At 42.2% G+C, this 21,776-nt stretch overlaps 1 protein-coding gene across 1 annotated transcript in view; it reads right to left on the bottom strand.

The window, feature by feature from the left end:
- LOC144727633 (uncharacterized) overlaps positions 1-21,776 on the bottom strand; it is a 59,871-nt gene that overhangs the window by 36,673 nt on the left and 1,422 nt on the right. Inside the window, exon 2 of the mRNA XM_078606593.1 lies at positions 8,777-8,912. Coding sequence (XP_078462719.1) covers positions 8,777-8,912 — 136 coding nt within the window. The remainder of the gene's footprint in view (positions 1-8,776; positions 8,913-21,776) is intronic.

Below are 21,776 nucleotides of genomic sequence, written 5' to 3'. Positions count from 1 at the left end.
TCGACGGGGGAAGGTGTCGGCAGCGGTTCACGGATGGGAGCGGCGGCGAGGAGACATGCCGCGACGGAACCGACAGTGGCGATCCCGGGTCGAGGCGGCGCCATTGCCGCGAGCGGCCAGGGCCGCCTGCTTCCGTTGCGGCCAACTTGGCCACTTCGCGCGGGAATGTCAGAAGATGTGTACCACCTCGTTAAGGGCTGCACCGCTTGTGCATGCCGGAAAACACCAGCCAGAAAGTGTCAACCCCCCTTGCAGTCCATCACCGTGTCCCGAGTTAATGAGCCATTCGCGCTTGACATTTTGAGGCCCTTCCCCTGTACGCAGAAAGGTAATAAATTCCTTGTGGTCGGGGTAGAGTATTTCTCCCGGTGGCCGGTGGCTTGGCCCCTACCCGACCAGACGGCGGCGTCTATAGCCGATACCTTTTTGCACGGTTATGTGTTGGATATGGGGGCTCCCGAACAACTCGTTACAGACCAGGACAAGAACTTCTCATCAAAGTTGTTACGTGAAGTGTGTGACATGCTAGGCACGAATAAAATTCGGACATCGCCTTACCATCCTCAGATGGATGGCATGGTAGAACGCCTTCACAAAACCCTAACGTCGATGCTTTGCCAAGCAGTCGACGAGGCGCAGACAAATTGGGACCTACACATCCCTGGGGTCCTGGCAGCATATAGGATGGCCCCTCATGCCTCCACGGGATTTTACCTGTTTTTCTTGATGTATGGTCGCGAAAGTGAACCCACTAATGATGTCCAATTGGGTCTGTCCCACAGAAGGAAGAAGCATTCTCTGCCAGCGACTTTGCAGATCACGCTAGATCGGATTTCTGACGCACGCGAGGCAGCTAAAGAAAACACTGCCAGGGTGCAAGCCGCTAACAAAACGAACGTGCGTCGTCGCGAGCACGTGTTGCCATGGGTGGTAGGGGATAGAGCATGGCTGCACTGCCCACCGGTGCCGTTGCACACGTTCCTCAAATTGCACCGGCCATGGCAAGGGCCGGTGGAAATCGTTGAAGTTAGATCGCCGCAGTGTGTGCGCGTACAGGTAGGGCGCCGCCATAGGTTTGTCCATGCGTCGTGCTTAAAGCCGTACGTGCGTCCCCGATTAGAAATTTCATCTCCAGTGTCTGTGCGGTCGGGGTCTGGTGTGTCGGACAGGCCGAAGTAATCGGACGCTGAGGAAACTATGTTGTGCTGCCCGCAGTTCTCGAGCCCTTGATGTCGGGGGAACCCTGAAGGCCTGCCACACGCAAGGGGCCACCGGTAGAGGACCTGTCAGCCTCTCCCGGGCAGGCCTCCAAAGACTTCGACCCTCCCGGTCTAGTGACCAAGCCGTCGTTGGCTGAAGAAAGCTAAAATCCTACCCGGGGAGACGGGCCGGCATTGAGGACTCGGTCAAGGGGGTTGACATTTCGGTGACGGATCGCCTGTGAAATTGTGTTTTTGAGTTGTGTGTTGTTGGGCGACCGCATGTTTAAAATGTCCGATGCTTGAAGTAACGATCGCGGGGGTTGCGTTGCGTGCGTTGTTCACATTGTTATTGTTGTTGGTTTGGTTGTTGTCCGCACTGTTCTTCTTCTAAGTGGTTTCTTTTCATCCTCTTTGGTCCTATAACATTGATTGTGCAAGCATTGTGTTAAATGTATGGTTCGGCCTAGAAGTTGATTTAAAATCGTTGTAGCAGGGGACGGCTATATTTTAAGAGGGGGGGGGGTGATGTAAATACAGTAGGGCGATGGAGGGGCAGTATGGCTCCCCAGGACCACGGTTACTAATTAACGTGCTAATGAGGATTGATGGAACGAGCGTTGACAGGGTCAGGGACCCAACGACCGTAAAGTGTAATAAGGGCGGAGATTGACAGAGCCAGGTGCGGTGAGCGAGAGTTCGGGAATAGGGGCGTGGCCGGGTCGTGCGAGGGATAAGAGCCGGCGCGAACCGGACCTGGGGGCTGTTGTTGTGGGGAATCGCCGTCTTCATCTTGGAACGCGTCGTCTCCATCGTCTTCGAGTAGTCTTGAGGCTAGAGTTACATTGTCTCAGAATAGAGTCGTCAAATTACCCAAGTGTATATAGTCACTCGCGGTTACTCGTTAAGTTGTCAGCGGACTTTATTCATAATAAATATACGTAAAGAATAAAATGGTGTCTCTGAGAGCTACATTACACAAGAACAATTCGGCAACTCGAGTAGTCTCAACATTCCAATTATTACCCGGTAACCACTTTGACCTCGAGAAAGTGCTCCCAGCTCAACACAATAACATTTCAGTGTGCATTGCAACCAGTCAGAAATGGGAATTACCGTAATGTAGTATTGCATCGCAATTTTTCTCCCGCCTATGTAAACAATGTCATAGATTACATTATGTGCACACAAATTAGCGGATAATAAATTAACTTCCCAATAACCTCATTAGAGACACTCCAAGACTGAAGCCAGTGTTTGCATCTCTAGGCGCTATAGCTGTCCTAAGATGAGAAAAAAAACTGTAACATAGTAAAAATGAATACTGTCAGCATCACTATTGTATTAAAAATTTATTAAAACAACAGGAGGGATCAGAGGCGTGCAGGAGGCTCAGGGATCTGATGTATTGAGCTGTGGCACAGTGCCAGCTCCACGTATCACTGAATTTCAAATTGCATAGGAAGACAAGATAAATGTAACAAAATAAAAGCTGGAATTATATTCTCAGTGTTGGACCATTGAGTATAGCAATTTCATATTTTTTTCAACATTAAATCCATAATTTACCAACTATTGCAGTCTTGCATCATTTATTATTTTGTTTCACTGCACTCCGAGTGACTGATGTGTGGAACAGTTTGACAAAATTGATTGTGGCAGCACACTGACTTGTCTCTAAGCATCGAGATCTCAAAGCAGTGTCTGTGCTGGAACTGCTTGAGAACATTAGCCATGGAGTAGAAACCACGAGATAATGGAAAACATTTTTTTAAAAATCCATGATAAGTATTATTATACAATCCAAGTACATTTTTTGTTGAAATAATGTATAAACTGCATCTCAGGATGCTGTACAAAACAAAGGAAAATATTCATCATGGGGAAAAAATGTGTGTGTATAGGCTACATATATTTATGTATTAACAGACATTTTGAGGAGACATTGCGAGAAGAGATCATGGCCAGCAGTCAAGGGTAATGACAGAGTGGCAGCTAAAAAACAGGGAACACACGCCAGAGTACGACCCCCGTGGAGATGAGGATTGAATACAGTGGGATAGTTACATTGCCAAGACTATGAGAGATGGCAACAGCTTGGGGAGGCCTCTATCGAGCAGTGGACAGAACGTGGTCTCAATGACAATTATTAACATGACAATGATTGTATATCATTACCACTATCAACAAACAGCACTTACAGCAGTGATTAAAAATAAAAACTATCCCAGCCAATCTCTGTTCACTGCTAGATGTGACAATGACATTACCTCTGCAAGTGGGCAACTTTAATCCATTATGTTAACTACGTGAGAATAAAATGATATAATTATCAAAAAAACACATTCCTGCAGAGGGAGCAGGTAGGAACGTTGGGTTGCTCAGTCAATGGCCAGGGTCAACGGCGGCGTGGTGTATTCCGCAAATATGCCCGACTGTAAGGGCGGGCACAAGCCGGCGTGAGTAGGTTAAACGTTGAGTTTTATAAGGGCACCACGGGGTGACCAGCCCCTCCACACCCAGCATCACCCCTCCCACCCCCCACCCAGCCCCACCCCCCACCCAGCTCCACCCTCCCCACCCAGCCCCTCCCCACCCTCCTCACCCAGCCCCTCCCCACCCCCTCCCCTCCCTACCCACCCAGCCCCTCCCTGCACGACGGACGGACACAATAATCCCCTGTGGGCTGGTGTAACCAGGAGGTTCCTACCAGTATAAGTGACCATGGGTAGCTGTCGTGAAGGAGGGCATGAACTGAGTCGTCTAGGTCACAGAGGACTCATTTTACATGTGGCTAAAGCAGTTACCCGTGGCTGAGAAGTCTTAACATATCTTAATGTCTTCTGAGAATCGTAGTGAAGAGTCAGATGACAAAATTTAGATGGCAAGGGTGTCTTTATTGCTTCAATATTGTTGACAAATAGACTAATATCTGCATTACAGTATTTTTTATTATTAGTACCATAAAACTGCATGGAACCAGTTTAAATTTGCATTAATTCAAAAGGCAGTTTTAGTCGTTCTGTACAATATGTCGCAGAAGAAAACGAAGCAGAATGAAGATGGAGTGTGGCTCAGAGACTGTTTAAATAATTAAACCATTTCCTATTGCATGTTGTTGATTTGTGCCTCAACTGCTGTGACCATTTTAATTCAAATTTCCCAGTGATGTGGTCGTTGCGGCCCACAATTTCTGAAGGTAATACATCTTTCCAGTTGGCCATTATTTGTACCATATGCAATTTATCAACGAAATAATTTTTTCAGCTATGCTAGTATTACAATTACTGACCAAGCAATGCTGGTACATATTGAAAATTACAATTAACGGACCTTAGTTTGAACACGTAACTTGACAAAATGAACACAAATTATTAGAGTGTATTCACAACTATATGTGCTAACCTGAGGGTGTTTTAATAAATTTAATCAGTTCCAATTTAATACAAGCTGCAAGAAATATAGAAGATTTCGATTTAAAGCTTTCGTGACTGCAGGGATTCATCTTCTTGGTTCTTTCGGTAAAGTCACGTAGAAGGGAAGTAATAAAATAATAAAAATAAAACATAATAAAATGAAATAATTCTCACGACGTTTCGGCTACAACGCAAGCAGCCGTCTTCAGGTGAAGCCGTCTTCAGGTGAAGACGGCTTCACCTGAGCCGAAACGTCGTGAGAATTATTTCATTTTATTATGTTTTATTTTTATTATTTTATTACTTCCCTTCTACGTGACTTTACCGAAAGAACCAAGAAGAAAAATATAGAAGAGTCAATGAAGACATGTATGCAGATCAGTTTATGCATTGTGCAGATATATTACTTTTCTCCGCTGTGCAATAGTTTTAAATATATGTATTTTTAACATATTAATTATTCATGTCAGCAAAATTCATTAGCCTATGTCCATGTAATTGATCTACTGGACTGTTAAGACATACTCACTGTATATACACCACACAAAAATATACTGCAAAGTATGTTTCCATTGTGGAAAACATGTTTTAATTAACCTATTAACGATTTACCAATATGAATAACCTATATAAAGTACTCACCAATGAAAGGCTCACCAACCTTGAATTTGTACACATTTAAGCATGTTCTGCATTGAAAGCATAGGAAGCATTACTTTTTTTTAAAGATTCTAATATACACCGATGAATACATACAGGACATATATAGTATGTTTACATATCAACAAATGTAACACATGCAAACACAAACAGTATACTGCAGCATTATTACCAGCCAGTCCCAGAGAGACCATTACTGCCTTGCACATCTGTTCTTCCTAGGAGTAATATGCCATTAGTTTGCTAACTTTTGTGTGGGGCTCTAAAACACAGTGTCCATATGCTAACTGGTCCTGATAAGCATGGCCAAAATGGGCCACGAGTGGCTGGTATCACAGCATTGTGAGCTAACTAACCACACCATTAATCACATAAAAACAACCGCCATTCGCCACAAAGTGGCAGTGATTCTGCAATGGTGATTGTGCCAAGCAAAGTGTGTCCATTCGACAAAACCCACACGCACATATATACACACAAATACGTGACTTTCAGATTACATAAGTTTTGTTCCGATATACTGATTATAAATGCTTTGGTTACCCAAGTGAGTGTGTTGGCTATACATACATATCTTAAATAAACAATATTAATGTAGGAGGGATACCCTGAAAGAAATACCTGCCATATTATTTCAAATATTTTTTGTTTCTTCCTTTTAAAATTTGATACACATACATTTCCCTCCAACATGAACATTCCAATCAAATATATAAATGACAAAAAGCCATCATAACAGAAACAATGTGCAGGCCAATTTGTGTATAATACACAAAGGTTTAAGTGCTTTTTATAACAACTCCAGGCTACAGAAAGCCTGAGAACATGAAAGGCCACAGTTGAAGTGGACTGCACTGCCCGATCCATAATATAGCCTAGTTCTGGCACCATCTGAATATTTTCTGTTTGGCCCTTTGAACGATGGCTTACCTGAGCAACATTTTGAAAATCACACACTGCCGCTGCACAGGATGCCATTCAAAAATCGTTGCGTAATATAAAGTCATACTTTTACCGTGATTGAATAGTGGTTGTGAATCCATCCACGTTGCAAGTGCATAAAGAGGGATTGAGACTGTTGAAATACTGCTAAATTAATGTTTGTGACGTTCCCACAAATGCAAATTTATGATGAAAATTTAATTTACAGAAATATAGGGTGTCCTTTGTATGACATTGTCTTGTGTGGGCCAATAACTCATGCTGACTTCAGAATCAGAATTTTTATATAGCCAATTAAAGATAGTCTGCATAAAGGTGTGGATTTAAAATGATACCACACAAAGTGCACCACTGGCTCCTCAATATGGCACAAGTCAAAATGTTAAAGTGTACCCGTGCTGTAAAAGTGTATGATTCTATCCGTATTTCTGTTAAAATGTAAAATATGTGAATGTGTGTAAGATGGTCATATCAAAATGGGCATACAGTACTGTACTTCACTCGTTTATGTACAGTATGTTGAACTTCTTTCGCACCGTACGTAGCCAAACCGAGCTAATCGGAGGTGCGGGGGAAGGACAACAAACTGAACACAGAAAGCAGTTCTAAGGAAATGAGTTTTCAATCCAGATTATAAAATCCATAGCTACAGTGGCTTCCTTGAATGCGTTTTACACAGCACACCTGTTTTTGTGAGAGGAGAGGAATGTTTGACCCCCCCCCCTGCTGTTCTCATTCTCCTCCCAAACACAACTGTTCAGTTTTTACTAAAAAAGATTTCGCTTTTGTATACTGCTAAAAAAAAAGCAGGTGGAGTAACCAGTTGAACATCACTGTATGTGTATAATGTTGTTCCCCATCTTAAAGGATAATTAGCACTTCAGAGCTTTTGCGATTAATGTTGCATCGCATTGAAAATGGTATTAAATTACCAGTTAATCGAGCAAGGGTTGCATGAATGCTCTAGGAAGCAAACATCGTGATATCATTAATGATCATTAGTCTGTCCATAATTTCACCGACGTCACAAACGTTGCCACAGATTCATAATTAAGGCAAAGTCTTTTGTGACCTTTATAAGCAGACGTTGGAGAGATCACTCAATAAAACATGCATTAGTGGCCAGGATATTAAATTAGACTCCTGGCCATCTGCACAACACGACAATTAAAGGAAATCTATCAGAGGTTTCAGGTTGTATCGTTCAGCTGTTGCCAAGTACCAAGCACACCCTTTGAATGCAGCCTTTGGTGGTTTTCATAGTCACAGTTACACAGACCTGTTGATATGTATGCATGTTTTTTTTTAGAAACAACTGCTTCACAGAAGTAGTTTTTTACTTGCAGATAATGCATTCGTCTTTACCAGGTCCTCGTATGTCACGATAAATTTACCAGTGGAAGGAGCTAAAGTTAGGTTAGATACCTCCACGTTGCCAACAGCACAAACTGAAAAACAGAAAAAGATGTAAGTATCATCAATATAAGTAATGACCTTAATCTGTATGTCTCATAAACCTCTAGCGTACTTCCCGACAAGGTAGAAAGCTGCAATTTGGTAAATAGATAGCTTTTACGACACAAACAACAGTACAAATCAGAAAATCCGATATTTTTCATCTTAAGGCCCCTAAATTTTTAAGTGCCCCATAAACATATTTGTGCGTGTCATTCAGAAACCATTAAGCAGCAAATACAATTAAAGCGAGAACCATTGTTCTATCTTTTGTTTTATCGATATTTCGAATTAAAGCAGTTTTGAACGAAAACATTTATTTCATGTTAATATCTGAATAATTAGAAAACAGTAAAGAATCGGAGCTCCCCTCAGAAAATTCAGTTCATAAATGCTTGTTCATTCTAATAAAAAAAGGATGGAATCTTAAAATTGAGCAGTTTCCGATGGGTACGTCTTTAAATATAAAAAGTTAGAATCAAGTCGTCAACAATGTTCTTTTTGCGGAAAAATATACATTTTTGTAGTTCTTAGTGTCTGATCGCAGATAAAATTGTCAAAAATCATATCAGGTTAATTATTGAAAACTTTTGCCTGGCGAAGACAGGCTTCATGAACTCGTAATATATAAATGTGATTAATCCTGAAATGTCCTTCGCTAAGGTAGATGTCACAAAGATCACAATAATTAAACTTGTTTTTAATCACCAAAAAGTTACTTTTTATTTTTTTTATTTTACCAGATAAGGCCCACTGAGCTATATAGCTCTTTTTCAGTAACGACCTGGCCACAAATGATCATGTGGAACTGTATAGCCGCTAAATACTCTAAATGCACGTTGATTCTAAATGCGGAGGGAAAAACCGGAGGACCTGGAAATAATCCACGTGATCACGGGGAGAGAACATACAAACTTCAAATATATAGACGTCAGGTCGGGATCGAACCCACGACCTCCTGCATACCAGGCGAGGGAAGAAACAACTCACCACCGTGGCACCCTAAGTGTACTTGGAAAAAAACAACAGGCACTTCTGTTTTTGAAAGGAAATTTTCAGTCCTAATAAATGGCCTCATGTTAACCTTATCTGGAGGGTAATTACCTTCCTTGTTGCGGAGAAGCATGATGGTTTGAGTTCCTTTGGCGCACACGGTCGAGTACAAGCCATCAGAGCCCACATTTGGCAGACCACTGTCGTACAACGCCACCACAGCATGCAGAAGTTCTTCGGTGCAAACCTACAGCACAAGCAAAAGTCGATTGCCACTTTACAATTCCCCCGATGTGTTTCCACTGAGGCATAGGGGCCATCCATTTAGTACGCATGGAGGGGGGAGGGGGGGTTAACCCAAATGTGTACGCTTGCGTATGGGGGGTCTACTGACAATGTATGTACGCATAGAAAATGGGGGGGGGGGGGGGCGGTTGAAGCTTCGATAATAATTTGTCTACATTGGCCTTCAAATGAGCCACAGTTCAGTTTCTTCAGCTGTCAGACAAGTACTACCGGGAGAAGTGGGACTGTGGGAGAGGTGTCACTTGTATGCCACCGTGCCCCTGACTGCGAGCTATCACGCTGCTGTGCTTCAGCCTGACATTGCGCGTGTTGACGGAATCCCGATAATACGTAATCTGTTCGACTGGGTTCAGTCGGCGTTTGAACCTAGCGGACACGAGACATTTTTTTTAAAGGTACGCAACTTAATTCTTTAATGCAGCCGGCAGGTGGACCGTTTGCTTAAACATGTTAATATTATTCATCCTTGATCGTTTCTGCGTGGATTAAATATCAGCCGTTCTATAGGATTCGGGGGGGAGGGTGCATTAAGCGTACGTACGCAGGTGGGGGGGGGTGTAAAAAGTTTGCGTGCGTACAGGGAGGGGGGGGTCAAGTTGACAGATTTTTGCGTAACTACTAAATGGATGGCCCCATGTGCCGTGAAAGCTAGTACACCGCAGGGATTCTCAGCCTATCAAATTAGCCACAACCAAAATTACAGTACAAGGTACCCCCTGTTAAGGGTGGACACTTGTAGTGACAGAAGTTCAAAATACATACATAAATAAAAAGGATTGTGGGGATGCCTGTGGTCCCCTTGGGTTGAGTCAATGGCCAATATGGAACCTCTGGGGAATTGGACTCAATTTTCAAGGACCCAGAAATCATGTATCAGTTTGGTGAGGCTGAAAATGCTGATTCAACACTTTAAACAATTAAAGGTGGCAACAGCATGAGGCCTTCATCCAGCAGTGGACACAACATGGCTACTGCTACTGATGATGAATACCACCTTACATCCCTTTGTCAAAGACTGTTGTATGAGGCCCTCCGACACTATTGGTGGCGATGTCAGCCAAAGGGGATAACACTCCAGCCAGCGGTCCTGCCAGCCTAGTGCCACTCGGTCATCGAGGAGCCCTGAAGCACCTATCTGTGCCCCGTGTAGCCTATGGCTGCCAAAAGGAGTGCTTCGGGGGATATGGCGCCATCATCAGCGTTCACCCTCAAAACTGCACCACATGGGCTTGCCATCCCAGTGTGTCGGGGGTGTGTTCTGAGGATGCAGCGAACGTGCTGAAAGCCTTATGTACAAAACACAAAACCATAATTCCCTGAATACCAAATAAAGTAGGGCAGCAAACATCCCAGTGACCTCAATTCCTCTCACCTGCTCTCAGCACTTGAACAGTTCAACAGAAAATGGTCATTTAATCTTCACAGCTTGTTCAGCATGAACACAAACGAAAAGTGTCACAACGACGCACTGCCCAACGTGTAACAAATGTGGCACAAGGCGTAAAGCAGAAGCGCAATGTGTGGACATAACGGCACCGAGTTCATATTGAAATTGCAAATAACGAAATGAAAGTACTTTAAATGGGAATACTGTAATGAGCTTGTGCACTACGGGCAATGATGAAAAATGCATGAGACACAGCCCTTCCAGGCTCCTTCCAGTAAAAGGGCCATGTTGCATTTTAATCAGATTGCCGCGCTTGTTTTATTGAGGATGGCAGACCTGCCTAGTTTACAATTGTCCACAATTGGGTGTGTGAGAGCCACGCTAACGTGTACCGAGTCTGCATCACCAGAGAGGAGGTATTGTACCATTACAAAAGATCGCATTTCCATATCAATAGGGCGTATTTTTGTTTACAATAATTTTATTTTCTTCGTGCATACGTTGATTGACTCATGGCCGGGCTCATTAATCTGTGATTTAATGTCATATACAGAACTGTACAGTAGACAGTGCGGCAGCAGTGGCACATTGGTTCCTTATGAGCCCAGTTTTCTGTGTTGGACACCTGGCCATGGCTAATATTATTGGTGAGTGATATAAACTGGTCTTTGACAACCTCTCACAAAGACCAGTATGATCAAGTACGGTCAAACAATCTCAATAATTGACAAAGTCCCTGATGTGGGAAGGACTTAATCCATATCTGCATTAACAAAGGCCCACAACTCAGCAATCTCCGTGGTTTGCCTTAGTTCTAGCCAAATGTATCTTACATTTATTTCATATTTATACACGAGAGGGCCTTAAATTACATACAGGAGGAAGAATATGTAATTAATATTTTAATGATTGTATATTTTTGTCGATCGTATTTTTTGCTGTCCTTACAGTTATTTAGTATAGTGTTGTACAAGCTATCACAATCTATATTGGAATGTGATTTGTGTGCAATGCACTCTCAACATTCATAAAGTAATGTCAAGTTTTTACTCTTAACATGAACACTACTGGGCTTTCCATTGCCACAACATGCATAAACAAAGGCTTTGAATAAATTGCCATTGCAGGCAGGCGATGCATACTAACACTGTGGCATTAATACAAAGAGCATTATAATTCCAGTGTGGGAAGCTTAAATAGTTAAAATAATGTTTGCGCTTTGTTGCCATTTGACACGAAAATGCCTCGAGACAATCAAACCAAGAACCATTAGAGTTGCAGTGCTTGATAAGAGCAAAAATAATGGCTTTTCACCTAAAATATTAAAAGAAAAATACGTCTACTCTATGTATTTTACAAGTATTGCAATAATACTGAAGTGTGAAATGTATTTTTCCAAGCATTAACGGGAGATAATGTGGGCTTTCTTAAGCCGAGTGCTAAGGCGACTTGAACAATTCACAATCTTATGCATAGGCCCAAGAAAGAAAAGAGCATGTGGGCATTTTTTCTGTTAAGGGGTTTTAGTTGTACGAATCCATAAACAAACTCAGCAATACATAATGCGACACCAGAATGGCAACTCAAGCTGAGAGGCAAGCAGGCTATTAGAGGACGTAGGTATGTACGTTGAACTTCTTTCACACCATACATAGCCAACGGTGCTCATCGGAGGTGCGGGGGAAAGAAAACAAACTAAACACAAAAAGCAGTTCCCAAAGAAATTAGTTTGCAATCTAGATTATTTAAAAGTGCATAGCTCACAGTGGCTTCCTAATATCGGAAGGAAGAGCGTTCCAGACGGCCGCAGAAGAGCATCTGAAAGTGCGCGATGCAGTGACCGTCTTTGTTCACTGCATCGCAAGCTTTCAGATTCACTGCATTGCGAGCTTTCAGATGATGGACCAACCTCTCCAGCACCGCGACATGTTACACAACGTTCAGTGAAACAGGCTGAGCCTTAGTTAAAAAGTGTTGATTGGAAAGTGTTTTTGTGCCAAGTGCAATGATTTTTCCACAGGGGCTTAAAATATCTTGTTACTGGAGAAAGTGTGTGCAGTCTTCAATGGCAGGCGAGCATGTGCTGTTGACAGGGCTTGCTGTAACATAAAATAGCTAATCCATCACATTCAAGCCTGGCAATTTTTTAAACTACATTGAACACGATATTCTTAGAATAAAAAAGCTCACATACAAGTAAAAAATGCAAGTACAGTGAAACTCCATTAATCTGTTAAATAAAACTAAAATCTGAAAAAACATATCCCAATATTTTGCCTGGTCAACAATAAATAGCCATGCATTTCCATTAATCTGCAGAAAAAATGCGGATTATAGGAGGAACGCAGCATGTAACTAGCGACTCCAATAATCTGTGAACAATTTGCAGAGTTTAGAAATTTCACGTTTTTTTTTTTTATAAAACCATAATGGAGCTAATCTGCCACGGGGGTCTAAAGTAAATTCTTTTTAGCAGTTTGAGTCTTATATTTTTTTTAAATAGCAAAAATCCTTAACTATGCAACAAATCACATTAGCACATTGAGTCTGAGCGAAGTAAACCAATAAATGTTGTCTGTACTTGTTTCTCTGAATTACGATTTTACTCTATCTCTGTGTTGACTTAAAGCTTTCGTGACTGCAGGAATTCATATTCGTTGTGTCTTTCGGTATCTACGTGAATTTACTGAAAGACCCAAAGAATATCTATCTCTGTGACTCTCCATATCTCTATTTGCCTCTTTGCATCTCCATGTATGTTTGTATCTCCATTTGTCAAGCAATATATGTACCAGTTTGTCTCTCTGTATCTGAATTCTTTTCTCTGAAGTGCAATCTCTCTCCATATCTTATATCACACAAATCGCTTCAGGCTGTGATGGGAATGCTTTTTTTTTTGTTGCAGTGCAGCCGCTTCTTGGAAGCTCGCCACGCTGATTTTTTTTAATCCGCTGCAAAATTCAATATTTTAGAATCTCCGCCCCTACAGATTGCAGGAGTTGCTGCAAAATGTGGAGACGCTGGAAATGATAGGATTATGGATTATTGAACATTGTTTTTTTTTGTTCTGCTGTACTATATCATCTAAATTAATTCATAAGTTCAACGTTTTAACATCCGCACCTGCAACTAGCACGGTTGGCTAGATGCAGCGCGAAAGAAATTCAACATACATATAAAACTGGGGCAATTTGTGAATTGTTGACAATTTTTTTGTTGTCAATGGTAAAATGCAATGTGTTGACTGATAGCAGTTATACATATAAATAAACAAATAGGTTGTACCATGGACATACTTTACCTTGCGTCAGTAGGTCATTGTATATGGGAGAACAAAATTGGTCAAATTCATCCCATGTAATGGCAGGTAATGTAGACAAAATTATTTCGAAGGCAATTGTTGGCTAAAAAGGTCCATTATTCCAATATGCTGCAGGTACCCAGGGTAGACAATATCATTGGATATGCACAGTATTTTAGAAAACTGATATTATTTCCATAACCTGTTTAAAGGAGACCAAACTAAATCACTAATCTACATAACCTGCCAACTCATAATAATAATACGTCTAATTTAAAATGCACACAAGACTTGCACAGCATGTCACTAGCACAAGTCAGTGGTGCCAACGGAAGGTGAAGAGAAGCAGAAGAGCAAATAATCACAATAATCAACCTCACCCATTGCTGATATTTGTATACAAAATGAAATTAATGTTTGAGTACACAGAAATTTTAAAAGCTCCCAGCTGACTAAATAAATAAATACAGATGTGGGATTCCACCTGAAAACATTAAGAAATTAATGAATAGACCGACAGATGACTGCGTGGAGCAATAAATAAACTATGGGCATCCAGGAGAGAGTGAGCGCTCTCTCTCTCTCTCTCTCGTGTCCACACACACACACAGGAGCTGAGTGCGTGCACACACACGCCAACCCGGACACGCAAACATTATAGATTAGAGCTGTTCCATTAGCAACTCTGCAGGGCCTCCATCGTGGTTTTACTGCTCCACACAACGGCACTGACCTTATGTTCAGGCACAAACATTGCTCCACTTTGTTTATCAAGCACACACACGTACTGCAATATTGCCTGGGATACTGTGCAAGCACATTACTGATCAACTAAAAGGCAAGTAAACGAAAACAGCACGTATATATATATGACTGGCACAATGTAAACGTATATTAATGCATGGAATACATCGCGTTACATTATGTTATGATGAATATAAGTCAACTGCTAAATTCAGACTTAGCGATGTATATCTCGGTATCCATATCTCCTGCACAACTGCAGGAACCACCCCCACAATTTTACTGATCAAATTTAAGCTGAGGCTATCGTCTAGAATCACATCATATTTGTCCATTTCAAATATTTAGTTTTCACACATACACGTAAAAAAACCCCCTTTATTTAAATTTACAGGTTAAAAAAGATAGGACTGCTGCAGTAAATAGCTAAATAATTAAATATTGCTACATCTAAGAGCCCCCTCCTGCGCAAGTTCCTAGGGGATTTATTGTGCGTAGTATCGTATACAGGGACCCTTCTACTTACAAACGAGTTAAGTTCCAGAGGTCTGTTCGTTCGTCGATTTGCTCATAGATCAAACTTTACACCCGTCGATTCCAAACGTGTTGTACGACGTTTACACTAAACACGGGGAGTGGCTTTAAAAGTTGTATAATCTCCCGTAGATGGAGATGCCATTGGTTCTTCACGTTCTGCAGATGTAGATGCCACTGGTTCTTCACGTGGCATCTCCATGACACACGGACAGGTCTGTTCGCATCTCTGAAAGTGCTTAAGTCGAATGTTCATAAGTTCGAGGAGTCCCTGTCCACGTGTTTGCAGATATATGGTGAATCGGGACGCCGCCCCGGGCACCGCACTTTTGGAGAGGGGGGAGGGGGGCACGCTTTGACGTCACAGTGTCAGATGTAATACTTTTGGTTTAGTTTGAAAGCGTCGGGGGGGGGGGGGGTCCACGCAGTGGGATTTGCTCCGGGCCCTGCACACCCCCCCACCGCCCATTTCCCCCTATGGACAGCCTTGCATATACACTGCCCACCAGGGATTATTTGTCTGTCGTGCATATAAGGAGGGAAGGGTGGGGCTGGGTGGAAAGGGGAGGGTGGGGAGGGGCTGGGTGGGGAGGGAGGGGCTGGGTGGGGAGGGTGGGGCTGGGTAGGGGGTGGGAGGGGTGGGGCTGGGTGGGGAGGGGCTGGTCACCCCGTGGTGCCCTTATAAAACTCAACGTTTAACCTACACACAACACTGTACACGACACGATACACTACACTTATACAGGTAGGAACAACAGGTTCCACACTTCCCACCAGGGATTATTTGTCTGTCTGTCGTGCATGAATGCGCTGTCCAACCAAGTTCCGACCTGCCCACTCTGAAGAAACGTGTTAATGCGTGAATGTATGTGCTCCACAAAATACCAGAAAAGGCTATCGAGAGGTCACTGCAAGGAACCGAGTAAACCATTAAATCATTTTAGAATCCAGAGCATGGCAAAGCACAACACTTAAGTTGCATCGGCTTCTTTAGCTCAGGGATGGGGAAGGCGCTTCTTCGCAAGAGGCCATTTCCTTTATCCAAGGGCCAGGATAAAATCACACCATCTGTGGACTTGACCATTGTCAAAGTTGCTGCCTTTTTCCATGGGTCATGGAAACCAGAAAACTGTCATCAGGTGACGACCACTTGTGTTGCGATCGAAACGTCGTAGTTTATTATTTTCTTTGAACCTATCTACGTAACTTTATTGAATAACCCAAAGAATATGAATTCCTGCAGTCACGAAAGCTTAAAAAATAAAAATTTAGCCCCCCTCATTAATAATCATGAACAGGTGATGTCCTCCAAATGGATACCACCCCCCCCCCCATTAATAATAATTAGCAGGTGACGTCACTCCACATGGGGGGCGAGGCGCCTCCTCCCCCCTCCTTAGCGTCAACTTATAACCCTCACTATAAAGGCAGAACCCTCACGTCACGCCATCTCCGTAACGCTATTGAGACATCGAAGTAAAAAGGACGTCATGATGAACAAGGGATTATAACCTTAAAATGCAGTAGGTCTGTGTCACCGCGGCCTTACAAATTGCACACGAATGGATGCAATGAATATATCACGTCGTGGTCTGCTTTTCACTTGCAAGTTCAGATTTACTGCAATACACCCGTCCTTGGACGGGCAAAAGGCTAGTATCCAAGAACTGGTGTGCAAATCGTAGTAATTGCCACTCTCTACCCACAATTAATTTCCATCAAAGCACTGGACTTACATCATTCCCAGAAGCAAATTGTCATTGACACATCAGATGCATCACGATTTCCTCGGCGCCATCTTTCTGTACACCGCCCATCATGAGCAGCCCAACTGTCTTGCCTCTCCTTCCCATCACCCTCGGTCTCTTCCGGGACCTGATATGCCTCGGACAGCGGTTTGGAGTCCTCAACCTGTCACAGCTGCCACTCACCCAAACAAGCTCCCGTGCAGGATGTAAACCAAAATCTTGTTCACGCGATCTTCCAGCTCGCTCGCTAGCATGTACCCCTATGTTGGTCTGCTCTGAGAGTGTTGTGTTTGTTTTGGGATTTAAGCTATTTTTAAGACCAGGCCTGTTGGGAGACATCAAGCAGATAAAGAAACTGTGTTGGGGTTCGGCATACACTCTAACACACTCCTGGGGACAACAGACCCAGGAAATATCTACGGGACCATTTTGTACTGGCAATGCACACATTATAAACATACAACCAAACTTCCTTTGATAATTATTATCAAAGGACGTTTGTTTGTATGTTTTACCACAGGTATGTGTGGTTAATGCAGACTTGATGCATTGAAATGGGTGTCTATTTGGTGTTTGAACATCTAAATACCTCCTATATTATTGCCGGAAAGGATAAAATCCAAATCTTTTTCGTCAGATTCAGGAAAGGTCAGCAAGATGTTCCTGCCTACATCTACTTCCCGTCGAGCTTCATTCTGCCTCCCTGGGGCTACTGCCATCTCCTGAGGAACCTGCGGTGGTCTCTACTTCCATTTCTTATCCCTGTCAACATCCACTAGGACTTCATGACCTCTTCCCAGAGACAGATGCATCAGCTTTAGTGGAATGTCCTCCTCAGTTACTGAATTCAATGAAGTAAAAGCCAACCACGAGAGCCTTCCTAGGTGATAAAGAAAACGTGGCATGGCAGTGAGGAGAGAAACGGCGAGCCATGGCTTGCTGGGAAACGGCACACGTCTGTCACGGATCAAGGAGTCTGACAGGAGATTGCCCACAGGATGACACCACAGCTTCAAAGCCAATTCAGTTCTCGGAGAACTAAACAACCCTGCTCTTCTCGTGAGCCGACGATGGCTCGGCAGTGGTGTCTTGGCATATCCAGCGGCCGGTGACGAGGCAACCATATCGCTTCATTGCACTCGCAGGCTCCCTCACTCCGCAGGTAACTTCTCCCAGCCTCCTGTTTTCATCTCCGGCTCTGCCGCCCTCCTTGTGATGTACCCTTCAGTCTCGTATGATGCTCCCTACAGAATGTGATTGCCAGAAACCCGCATAGCTTGATCCAAGATCAGTCTCCCGCAAAAGGCTTACTAGAGACTACTTTCCACTGCCTGCTTGGTGTAATGTTGGCTTTCACTTCCGTATATAATTCCCGGGCGCAATGACGGGAGCTGCGTGAGGTCTTCTATATTGATATTAAGCCGCCTACTTCCCGCCAAAGCTATTTATCTCGTATCTTCAGAAAAATGAAATCACTTCATCTCACCCTCCCCTTAATGATTATCCCTATTCAGACACCTGTTTGAAAATACTTTACTACACTCCTTATTGTGGGTTGAAGGGGAGCCCAGGACCAGTTCATATATAACTTGCTGTTGATGTTAGGTGTAGATGAGAATCAGATGAGTTTATAGCACAGTGTACTAACCTCTCCAACACCACTCCACCCCTACAGTAATTAATTAAGAAATTATCATTTCTGGTAAGCAATTGCTTTAAGCAACTGTAAATTATTGACTTAAAGCTATCGTGATTGCAGGAATTAAACTGTAAAATGCATACTGGTAAATCACTCATTTACCCGACCACCCCTATGCAACTGCATAAGGCAGAGCGAGACTATAACAATGCCTTATCAGCTGATCAGAACAACTTTAATGGATATTTAAGCACTCACTGAATAGCACACTGTGCCCTGAACCAGTCCCTCACAAGAGGGTTATTAACTGGGCTATGAAATTAACAAAGTTCACGGATGAGTGAGCCTCATTGCAGAAGCTAGGTTTTTGTGTGTGTGGGTCAGACTTAGGGGACCATGAAATCCAGTGCTCTAAGGACGAAATCTCTCCCCTGGCATGCCACCTACCCCCTTATTAAAAAGATCAATCTTGTCTATAATCCTGAATAGAGTATATTTAAGCGTGCTGAAACAGCTCTGCTGTGGGGTTAGCTGCAAGGGCATTTGCATTTCCAGACTATCTCCTGCCTCTTGTCGAAGAACTCGAGGGTCAATCGGGAGTTTTGCAGAGTGGAGGGGCGGGATGACTCACTGCAGTGGATCCTTTGATGTTGCACTCCAAATGGCCTCCACACGCCTATCACTTGACATTCATCGTGTGGTTTGTCAACCTGCACTGCTGGGCTTTGGGAGGTAAATACTAAACTATCGATCGATTGGATTCAACAATGGTTATCGTCAATTAAATTGACATGTTCTCAATTACAATCACAAAGCTGCTTTGAAGAAAGTTAAGATAAAATTACATTCGTGGCAGGAGTCGCACTAATATGCCTGCATCAATTAGTGGACTATCGTGAAAGGTATACATTTGCACAGCTATGTTTATATAATTTACATTAATGCATGTCATGCATATGCTCCGCAAATGCATAATCATAACCTTGTACAGCTCTATTTAAAAAGGTGGAAGTAAAATTGTGGCAAGCTGGATTCGGGGTATGTCACAAAAAACACCAAATTGTACCAATACATCGCTCTGGACTTGCTTGAGGGATATGAAAATCTGGTGAACAAGATGGAAATACATTTTCATGAAGCATGTGAATTTTAAAAAGGCATCTAAGATGGTATTTTATATGAGGCTGTTAAAATACAAAGACAGCTCATGACATCAAAAGGTTTCTTGTACATTGACTATATTTTTTAGGATACCAAAGGGTGGATAAATATAGACGCTCCTCTGATTGCAGTGAAGTGGCTAGCAATGTATAACAATGATCGCTAGTGGTGGGTATAATGCTCACTTTTATAATGACAGTATTCATACCGTAAACGCAGCATTAGGGATAAGGTATTTCGCTGATAACACTAAGCTCTTCTGCAAAGCCTCAGATAGAACAGCAAAACGGATCACTGTGCAGTGGTTTGAATGGCAAAGATAATTTGTAAATACTCTTTTCATAAAGTTTTTGCATTGTGCATGGTCACAATAATTTAAATATTCGTTTCAGAGAGAAAACTGCCCGAGCGAATGTGGACCTGTAGACATTTTTGTGGATACATTTTATAGCCACAAGCAACCAAAGCTAATTGCATTTTAAGTTGCATTATGAAGTGTAGAATGGACATAAAATGGGCTGTGTTGAGTTAAGGGCCACAAAAGAGCAAAATGCTAAATAAAAATGTATTGAAGGAGCTAATATAACATAAATAAAAGGTAACCATAATAATTTGTTGTTTTCTGATAATCGAAAATGTCTCATTTCTTGCATCTCAGATAACAGTTCACTCTGCTGTGTAGGCTGTTTGCTCAAGAAACGGCACTGCTGAGGAAGGAAGCAATGGCTAGGGAGTCACTTTCCATAACTTCCCAATAACAAATGCATTGCCCCCGCAAACCCAGAGGTACTTTTAAGTTTTAATGAAAAACAATCAATACCTACACAGCTCGTTTTCTGAATCACAAATTCTTGGGGTCATCATAACTGGCTACTATCAATGTGTTAAAGCGTTATACAAGAGAATATAAAATCATGAGAAAACATTTCACGAAGTTTTATGTATCTCTAATGAACATGATACACTGTATGTGATAAATGGATGTGTTTTTTTTTACAATGGCTTCATTGGCTTTACACAGTGTCTATCGAACAAGAAGTGACAAGTTACTGAATTTTCCATCATTTGGTGACAGAGGTTCTTGCATTTAGTAAATATACTGTAATACAGGTGCAAACTTCATAATTCAAAAGGGATTCCAATAGGATCCTCTGGATTGTAATAGGTTACACAAATGAGTTACAATAAATAACCTTTGAAGTTATTTGTATATACATTGTATACTGGCCAGGGGAGGTTAACTCAAGAAAGCAATTTTAACTATTGTGCTGTATCTGGCTTTTCATGATGAAGGCACAGCTTATTATCCAAGCGGCCTCTCCGGTTTCATAAAGGTTTATATGGCTTGGATAAGACATTAAGTACTTTTGTCTGAATTATTTCATACATAAGTCTGCATATGTTGTGGTCGGTACATAATTTTAGGTCTGTAAATGATACTCTGCAAATAAAATAGAGTAATAATATAGCTAATTTACAATTTCATACAATGCGAGTATTGTACATTGTGATAATTATGGGTGCAATGTCAAGACAAAATTACAAAATATAAATCTACGTGATATTCCATTGCCCATTCCCTTCCTCTTCCCTCCCGTTGCACCACCACTCCTTCGCGTCCCTCCCCTGTAGCCCTTTCATGACCCCCACGTGCCCTCTGTTACGGTTACTCATTCCTCGGCCCTTGCAGGCCCTTTCCATCTAAATCACTCGATTTTTGTTACCGCTGCTAAACCATATTAAGTGCCTTGAGCTAAGGCGCTCTATAAATATGAAATAAGATATGAAAAACTGTTTGATATCAGTGATGTGATTTTGTTGAGACACGCATGAACTAATTTATTTAGTTTTTCTCCCTAAGGGTTATATTTATCAATCTTCAAAATCCGTTTTGCTGCTTCTCTGCTCCAATGTATGCTATGATGTCTTAAATTGAATGTGTTGTGTTCTACAATTTTAAAAAAAAATTTTTATCAACTCTTAAAAAACGCTGTATTTTCTTCATACGAAGCGGAGGAAGTATCCACGGTCACAAAGAGATTTAATAATGGAATAACTATGGACATCATCAAATGGAACCAGCTATTGGAACTAATTTAGGGGACCTATTTACGAAATGTTTACAAAAAATGAAATGCCTCGATCATGGAAGGATGCCTCTATCATTCTTCCATTTAAAAAGGAAGACAACACTGATTTTAAAAAATGCAGATCGATTAGCCCCCGACCACACGTATATAATCTGTTTAGAAAAAAACGATTGACATAAAGGTGGCAATAGACAATAATAA

Source organism: Lampetra planeri, chromosome 26, assembly GCF_965212315.1.
Source record: "Lampetra planeri chromosome 26, kcLamPlan1.2.h2, whole genome shotgun sequence".
Classification (NCBI taxonomy): Eukaryota; Metazoa; Chordata; class Hyperoartia; order Petromyzontiformes; family Petromyzontidae; genus Lampetra; species Lampetra planeri.
Note: the sequence above shows the minus strand (reverse complement) of the source record. Positions and strands in the feature narration are given on the sequence as shown.